Raw genomic sequence first — 9,581 nt, 5'->3', positions numbered from 1 at the left:
TGTTTATATATTTTTTATTATGATTTTAGTTTCTTGAATAATTTTAATCTAAAGTTTACCAATTTCAAAATTCGGAATATAACTAGTGGTATCGTTCAGAATTTAACAACGGCACGCACATATACATATATGTAATAACGTTTATGGCCTGATTTATATGACGAAACACTACCATGTCTTTACATATAAAATTATGTAGCAAATTTGACAGTTTTATACCCAATGAATAAAACTACGTCATTTGGAAGGAACTACATACATATGCAACTTCATTCATGTAAAATTATTGTTTGTGCCTATTATTTTACTTACAAATAATTAGTGATGATTTTATTTTACCATACCTTATTGTAAATACTTTGACATAAATAATTCAATGTAAGAAATAAGATACTATCATGAATAAAAAAGATAATTTTCCGCAAGATTATGGCAACATTAGCCAGTGTCCATAGTTGGTCTTTGTTCTTCGCAATTAGTATTAAATATATTTGGATAAGTGTGATGATTACTGTGAGAAAGTACCACAGCATTATAATTAACATTTGTATAATGAACACTTTGTTGAGTTTACGTGACGTAAGGCATAATTGTAGATGGACGTGCCTGTAAATAAATCATAATTGCTACAAATAATCAAACAATAAACACACGTACAAAAAGTAAAAAACGGATCATATTTTTAGTGTAGAATTTTATGTAATTTGTAGTTGAGTGTAAAATGCAATTGGTTTAGAATGTGCGATTGTTTCATACAGTTGTAGTTCATTATTTTTGTGGGCACAGGATGTTTGTGTGACTCACATCTAACTTTAAATATTCCATTCCTTTTTTTGAAGGTACCAAAAATATTTTAAATAAAAAAGGCACGTTTTTAACGGGAACGTATTTTGGTCACGTTGTTTTCGTTGTAGATGAATGCCTCAATTGCTCATATATGTACAAATGTCATCACTTCTTCGGATATAATTTTATAAATTTATGTATATTATAATATGATTCCTCTAATTCTATGTACAAAAATCAAGATAAAAATATTAAAAAACGAATATCTTACGAGTAACTTTTACACTTACAACATTTTACGTTGATATCAGGTATATGTGAAAGTATAAAATGTCTCATTAATTACTGATTTCTTAACATTATCTTACTTTTTAATGTTATCTTCTGCTAAATGCAGAATAATTGAAGAAATTTTATTGTGAAAGAATCATATAATTTTATGAGAAGAAAGCGAAAGTAACCATATCTTTTTGCCGCATTTATCTAAAAGTATTACGTGACTAATGTACACCTCGGCTTTCGACCCGACATAGTTTCAAAAAAATTTTATTAATATCCTACATATTCTTCGGTACATTACGAAATTTAAAAAGGGGAACAGTGTATGCATAGAAATATGCGCGTGCATTATATACACATGCAGTAATTCTTTTAAAAAATTACATTAAAGTCCACACATATTGCTTGTGATATTTTGTTCTTGCTATCCGTTGACGGACTAAAATGAATCTGTTTTGGCTTCTACAATTGTAATTATTTTCGAAAAGATCGGAATAAAGTACTTGTAATCGTTCATTGACTCGATGAAATCTGGAGCTCGTGTATCTGAATTGATAATATTATAGATTCATTTGTCTTTCAGTAAAATTGAAACGCGTACAATATTTTAATTTCGTCAATAAATAATTAAATACAAACTAATAGTTGACATATATACTAACCCAAGGACAGTTCCACAGATCAGAGTACTTAAAGTAATTACATGGTCTGTATTGGCCACAAAGTTATCCAAAATATTTTAAATAATATTTTCGAAATGTGCATTATATTCAGACGAATAAAATCACGAAAAATGATCATTGTTAAATTAATAAACAAGATTGCAATCCATCCAATTATTATTCGAATTATCAAGTTACGCAGCATTCGGTATTCCTTTGGCACACCGAGAGCTTCCAATGAGTTGTCTACTATGGAGAGTTCACGTAAACATGCTTTCAATTCCTTTAAATAATCATGTTGGCTGGTTATACGGCATAGAATAGAGATTTGGCAGTTAAGATGGGATCCCCCCCCCGGACAAAAAATCAAAACAGCACCTATGCCAGAATTAAGTGCTACTTATGTACTAATTATGTGCCTAATGCCAATTATTGTGTTCGAACAGTGCATTAAACTGACAATCGCGATTAACCTTGGAGGTGCAGATTTATCGTTAAGTTAGCACCTCTTTTCTTTAAATCATATACAAAATTAAAAAATTAGTACGGTAAAATTATGTGCTCTTCAAGTGCTATCTATATCATACATCAAAATTTGTGTAACAGAAACGGTCTAAGAGATACACGAATATATCAATATATTTAGAACCATGATATAACAACTATACAAGAGTAAAGTACCTGTTACAATGCAGACAGCAAATTTGTTTTAGGCTCAAATTGTTCCATTTATTCCTCCATTTATGTACTTTCAAAATATGTACAACGAGATTTCAGTGCTCACCCTCTTGGACCGGTCCCCCCCCCCCCCCCCCGAATTGAGCACTAACCGTCTCGTTACAAGAGTGAAGTGCCAGTTAAAATGTTTGATATAAGTATGTCTAACTTTTCTTTGCATGCTCTTTTCTCTGACAGATTTTTCGTACATTAATTACCAATTTAAACTACATAAGAAATGCGTAATATAAACAAAAGTATAATAACCTACGTCTTATTTTATAAACGTTAGTGGCGTTTTAAAAAAACAGTTACGCGATATCTTTTTTTAATTAAACTACATAGTTAATAACAACACAATCATCCAAATTTACTCGAAATTTTTATATATATTTCTATAAAAGTAGATGTATTGTAGAATATTATATATATACTGCATATACATGTTTGCAACACAAAGATTAAATCAATACTTTTACAAAATTCACGAATTAGTTTCCTAAATTGTATTGTCATGAGATAAGATTAATAACTGACAATAATAGGCGAATTTTGGCGTGCCTCTGGTATAGCAACCAAAAGCAACCGTGATTGAGGCTATCTCTTTGTCTTCTGATCCCTGAAAACAAAGATAGCCTTAGTCGCGGTTACTTTTGGTTGCTATACCAGAGGTACGCCAAAATTCGCCTAATAAGAATATTAATTAATATCAAGTATTAAATTGAAAAATATATCTGACAATGAGCGAATTTCATTCTTATGAAAATCGTATTTTGATTGTAATTAATTAATAATAATAAAGCATTCGGGTTTTATCAAAAAATTATAAAAATTAGGAATTAATTAATTATTAGGTGTTAGTTAATGATTACATTTATTAAGTTTTCCATTATTTTCATTAAAAACTAATTCGCTGTATGCATTTTAACTAGCATTTTAGTCTTGTAAGGAGACGGCGGGTGCTCACTAGGAGGGTGATTTCCGATCCAAGGGGGAATGCACAAAAATATCGTTGTGCGTACCTTAAAAGCACATAAATGTAGGAATAAATGGAACAATTTGAGCCTAAAACCAATTCGCTATCTGCTGTTTAATTGGCACTTTACTCTTGCACCAGTGATATAATATGTATCGAAACAAAAATTTTCATGCATGATATTGATAGCACATAAATTTACTGAACAAATTTTATGATTTTGTTTATGATAGAATAAAGGATTCTAACTTATCATAAGCTAGCACCCCCACCATTAATCGTAATTTTTTGCTAAACCGTTCGAGCACACAAATTAGAGCACATAATTAGCACACAAGTAGCACTTAATTCTGGCATAAGTGCCGTTTTTATCTATGTGGGAGTTATTGCTTAACAAATATGTAATAGAGAAAATATTATAATTTTATACTTAATAAAGATTGCTATAGCAATGTGTACAGAAAATGTGTTAAATACAAATGATTCGTATTTTAATAATAATAACATAAATTAATTATTACAAAGACCAATTTTAGACGTAATACAAATCTTAATTTTACCAACATACATTATCTACAATAAATATTACTATGAACATTAAAATTGATTGAAAAAAAAATTTATGTCTTCACATTTTTCCAAACTAAAAAATTTGTAGTTGCCAAATTATCTTTAACACTTTTAATTAAAAATTCGATTAAACGTAAATTATGAAATATTCAAAGTTCAATAATCAAAAATCAATAGAGGAAAGTCACCGATACTGACATAGGTCTTCTAAAGTGACACCCCCTTATTTCTTGTAAACTAATCTTTGCACTTCATTAATACTAATGAAAACATAATCTGTTTAGGTAACTAAAGAAGTAAAAACCCATAATTCATATATATGTGGCTTGTTTCTATATAAAATCAGCTAAAAACGAATTCTACAAATGTGAAAACAAAATTCTTATAATGTTATTTTATAAATTACGTAGTTTAAGTAAATAGTAGCTATATTAGTGATAATATTAAGTCCTTTTATATGTTTGTAGTTTTCTAAAACTATTTTATTTATATTTTCCTATCTTTGTTTTTTTATATTTCCTATTTTTGTATCGTGCGTATACTGACATAGGTCTTCTAAAGTGACACCCCCTTATTTCTTATAAACTAATCTTTGCACTTCATTAATACTAATGAAAACATAATCTGTTTAGGTAATTAAAGAAGTAAAAACCCATAATTCATATATATGTGGCTTGTTTCTATACAAAATCAGCTAAAAACGAATTCTACAAATGTGAAAACAAAATTCTTATGATGTTATTTTATAAATTACGTAGTTTATGTAATAGTAGCTATATTAGTGATAATATTAAGTCCTTTTATATGTTTGTAGTTTTCTAAAACTATTTTATTTATATTTTCCTGTTTCTTATTTTTCTTATAATACGGTTTTAAAAATAAAATCGTTTATAGCCTAAAGGCCGCAGCACACACTTTTGCATGACGCATAATGCATGACGCATAAGAGAATCAACCAATCAGAGTCCTTCATTTTCATCCCTACTGCTTGCTCTACGAATCTTGCATAGTGCATTAAGCATAATACAGAACGTGTCGAAAAATCCGTAAATTAGAGACCTTCATTTTCATCCCTACTCCTTGCTCTACGAATCTTGCATAGTGCATTAAAGCATAAATACAGAACGTGGCGAAAAATCCGTAAAGTTGAATTTTTATGTTTATGCAAGTTATTGGCCATGCCACTTCCAATTTCGTTCTAACCTTTTTAAAGGTGTTAAAACTGTTGTTTCTTATATTGATTGGAATTGAACATCAATTGAAAATATATAATATGGATCATAATTCATATTATTTTGACACTCATTATCAATATGATAATACTGATCAGGAATCATCGAATGAAATAAACATCCAAGAGATTGAAGAGGTGGATGGAGATGGTATACTAATTTCTTTAGTACAAAGTCATCCGTATTTATATAATAAGGAACTGACTGATTTTAAGGATAGCGTTAAAAAAGAAAATGCTTGGATAGAAATAGCCAAGATTTTAAACATTACTGGTACGTAATATCTCTATAATTTTTTATAATATTTTACTAATTTTATTTGTTGAAAAGTAAACTATATATATATATATATTCAGTAATTTTGAATTATTTTTAAATAATTAATATTTAGAAAGTAAAATTTTTTAAATAAATTGTATGTTTTATTTATGAACGGTATGATTCACAAAACGTTGGTATTAAAAATAAATATAGACACAGCGATAAACCGCAAACCTTCTGATATAATTATATGTATAAGATTAGTATAATTTTCATTTTTTTACTACAATTAATATAATTTTCATTTTTAGTCAATGATTGCCAAACCAGATGGACACGTCTGAGAGAGCGATATACACGAGAAAAAAAGCAAAAGAAAGGAGAAACAACAACTGGAAGTGGATCATCAAAACGAAAGGCCTTTGAATATTTTGATAATATGCAGTTCTTAGAGCCATTTATTAGAAAGAGAAGGTATAAAGTTAACATAATAAGAAAAAATCTTTTTTAGATCCAAAGCGAATCTTAATGCTTAAAATAATAATATATATATATATATAATGTATATAATTCTTGTACTTTTCCAGTTCTATAAACATACTGATATATAGTTTATTGGGCTTAAAACACAATCATACTAGCTGGAAGTAAAACCACAAATCAAATTGTTTGTCAAGTCCAAATAAACTGTATCAACTAGCAGTTTATAGAGCTAAAAAAAGTAATGTGAAAAAGAATAAACATTTATATTATATATAAATATCATTAAGTACCATAATCCGCTTTGCACCGAATAAAGGATTTTTGTTATGATATTTTTCTTGTAATTGTATTCTTTCTTACTTAAAATTAAAACTTCTTGTATAAGTGATCCTTTTGCATTATTTTTTTTTCTCCAGAACAATGACTAACTTACAGATAAAAAGAGCGCCTCCGTCAATAGGATATTCTAATTTTCAAAGGTTTATAAAATTTATCTATCTCTCTTTTTACGACATTATTTTCTAATTTTTATACATTTATGTAAAACTTTGAAAGCATACATTTGCGAATCAGTAATAAAGTTTCTTTTTTTTTTTTTAGAAATTATAGCTCAAATGATGGCAAACAAAATAAGTTGTCTTGCACGAATGTGGCTGATAAAAATAACGACAACGACATACATTTAAAAAGTATGCCCAGTATGCCACTGCCAAAATACACCAGTCTTCAAAAGTTTGTAATTAATCATCATATATAACTGGAAGTATATGTGTTCGCAAATCAATAAGGGAATTTTTTCAGGAACTTTAGCTCAAATGATGACAAAGAAAATAACTTGCCTCGCATGAACGTGACTATTTCTGATGAAAGTAATGACAACGACGTACATATAAAAAGTATGCCACTGGCAAGATATTCCAGTCTTCAAAAGTTTGTAATTAATCTTCACATATAACTGGAAGTATGTATTCGCAAATCAATAAGGGAATTTTTTCAGAAACTGTAGCTCAAACGATGACACAGAAAATAACTTGCCTTGCATGAACGTAGCTACTTATGAGAAAAACAACAACGATGTATGTGTGAAAAATATGCTACCGTCGGCAAGATATTCCAGCCAAAAGTTTGTAATTAATTGTTACATATAATTGAAAGTATGTGTTAACAAATCAATAGATAATAAAATTTTTTTTCAGAAACTTTGGTTCAAACGGCAACCAAAATAACTTGTCTTCTGTGGCTTCTTCGATTGAACAGTCTTCAGCAGATATAAACAGTGATGTAGATTCAAGGCAGTATGCATTTAAAGAACTTTCGCCCAAATCTGGAAACAGTGAAAGAGCAGTGTCACAAATTTTATCACCTTCAACAGAATTTAAAGAATCAAATATATTACAAAACAGGCAAGTGAGAGTAAATTTAAAATCTACGCGGTTGGTCCACACGAAAAGATATTAAAACCAAATGGACAAAACCAAAAGGAAAATCACAACCTGATTTTTTACAAAATACAATTTGTAAAGTAACCTCTTTATTAGAGAATAGATCTACGACATCTTCATTGTCATCTTTTAACTCAGAAATACCAGAAGACGTTGCTTTTTGTCAGCTCATATTATCATTACTCAAAAATATGGTTCAATCTGAAAAAACACAAAAAAAAAGGAAATATTACGAATCATATACGATTTATAAAATTGTGAACATAACTCTTACTATACAATTCAACTTAATTATACAATTATCCCAAAAAGTAATATATTAGTTAGTAATTGTATACTTACACATACATGTTTCTAACATAATGCACAGAATCGTTAAATTAAATGCAGATCTGTTTATTATTTATTATTTTTTATTCTGCAGATTTTTTTGTTTTGTATTAAAAAATTCGGTGCAATATTACATAGAATAAGTTTAAAATAATTAGAAATTTTTATTTTTCTATTTATAGCTTTCATTGTGAGCTTTAATTGTGATAATTTTTTTGTTAATTAATCGCTTTTGAGTTAATATTGTTAAGGTACAAGAGAAGAATCCACTCAATCATATTATGATTGATCACAATCACAGCGATCAATGCTTGATGTTTTTTCATTTTATGTTCATTATGATGAATCACAAATGATAACATGAAGTGCGATTCACTTAATACTATTTTCTTTGCCGTCATTTGAGCCTCCAGTTTCTTAAGAAAAAATTTATTTTTTATTTAGAGTACACATGCTTTCAATTAAATGTGAAAATTATAAATTTAATGCTTCGAAGCATTCTTTGATTACTTAACGAAGTTTCAATTTAAATGGGCCGATAATTAAATGGATTCTTTTTAAATAAAATGGTAACATGATAATTCTGTCATTTCGGATTGTGAATACATACTACAAGAGGTTATTTTCTATAATTTCGTTATACATTATATTTGCAATTCTTTTAATGTTACCTACATGATCGAATAAAGTTCGAATAGAGTTGAATACTTGTACTCGAGAAATATTGTATGTCAGTACACTATGTCAATTATTGATTGACGTAAAATAATTGTGTACTTAACCTGCGTTGTAATGAGAAATCGTTAAAACTCAATTTAATTTTAAGTTCATTGGTACATATTTTTCTGCGCGGTGAGAGATTATTTACTACAACAAAAACAATACGTTTTATTTCATTTATTTTGCCATAACTTCTATCTGTATCTAAAACAAAGATGAAATAAATATATGAATTATTTTTTCAAAGTTTTTAGTGCTCATATTTTTTAATTATCCTAAATCACAATTTGAAAACAAGCTCCTTATGCAAAATATGTATTCATGTTAAGAATTTTTACTAATTGTCTTCATATGTCGTTTGCTAAACTTAACAATTCCTGAAAAAATACGAGCAATATATTGTGTACATTGTACAGATTTACTTTTGATTAGAACAAATGTCTTATTCATACTTGCAACTTTTGTATAGTAGTAAAAAATTAATTACACTGTTATTGCTTCTTAACGTTGTCTTCTATATTACAGTAATCGCAAATTTGTTTTTAATAATAAGATAATATGACTATTTTAACATATATGCGTCATAACATTTAATGTTTTACATTGTTGCTCAATTAAAATACAACTTCAATAATTAACTAAACCCAGGATATTATATATGAATCTAAGTTCAACAATTCTGTACTGAATGAATTTATTATCTGATATATGTCATTTTTTTATTAGATTCGTATATATCCAATAGTAAATAGTAAAAATGATATATCAGCTCGGCACATATTCTCTCTTCTACTCAATCTATCTGAATTCATTATAAAGTGAATCTTGAATCAGTAAAAATATTTGCAAGCTAGTACGTCTGTAATTATATGTTGCGTCTGGATACAAATTGCTTACGTAAAATTGATAATCAAGCCATGTTCAAAAATAGATCCTCGCAAATTAAAATTAAAACGATTATCTAATATAATATATGATGACCACGAAAAGTAACTGATATATTACTAAATGTGCCAGTTCAAAGTGAACGTACATATAACGAATATTTTCTATGTTGAATATGTACCACGAAAAGGAACTGATAGATTATTCAAGGTGCAAATTCAAATTGAACATACATACA

The 9,581-nt window shown here is 28.1% G+C and overlaps 1 protein-coding gene across 1 annotated transcript; it reads left to right on the top strand.

Annotated features, from left to right (window-relative positions):
• Positions 1-6,374: 6,374 nt before the first annotated feature.
• On the top strand, positions 6,375-7,939 carry LOC108777257 (GATA zinc finger domain-containing protein 4-like). Its single transcript, XM_018544096.1, has 6 exons — positions 6,375-6,445; positions 6,567-6,698; positions 6,768-6,896; positions 6,964-7,089; positions 7,163-7,369; positions 7,921-7,939. Exons 1-6 carry the CDS (start codon positions 6,387-6,389, stop codon positions 7,937-7,939), a joined length of 672 nt encoding a protein of 223 aa, XP_018399598.1. The 5' UTR covers positions 6,375-6,386.
• Positions 7,940-9,581: the final 1,642 nt, after the last annotated feature.

This window comes from Cyphomyrmex costatus, unplaced genomic scaffold, assembly GCF_001594065.2.
Source record: "Cyphomyrmex costatus isolate MS0001 unplaced genomic scaffold, Ccosl1.0 scaffold422, whole genome shotgun sequence".
In the NCBI taxonomy this organism is placed as follows: domain Eukaryota; kingdom Metazoa; phylum Arthropoda; class Insecta; order Hymenoptera; family Formicidae; genus Cyphomyrmex; species Cyphomyrmex costatus.
This window is presented reverse-complemented; position numbering and strand designations above follow the sequence as displayed.

Excerpts from the sequence above, each read along its gene's own strand:
- LOC108777257 (XM_018544096.1), top strand. The coding sequence starts at position 6,387 with ATGACTAACTTACAGATAAAAAGAGCGCCTCCGTCAATAGGATATTCT. Across the intron at positions 6,446-6,566 it reads GGATATTCTAATTTTCAAAG|AAATTATAGCTCAAATGATG; the intron begins GTTTATAAAATT and ends TTTTTTTTTTAG. Across the intron at positions 7,090-7,162 it reads GCAAGATATTCCAGCCAAAA|AAACTTTGGTTCAAACGGCA; the intron begins GTTTGTAATTAA and ends ATTTTTTTTCAG.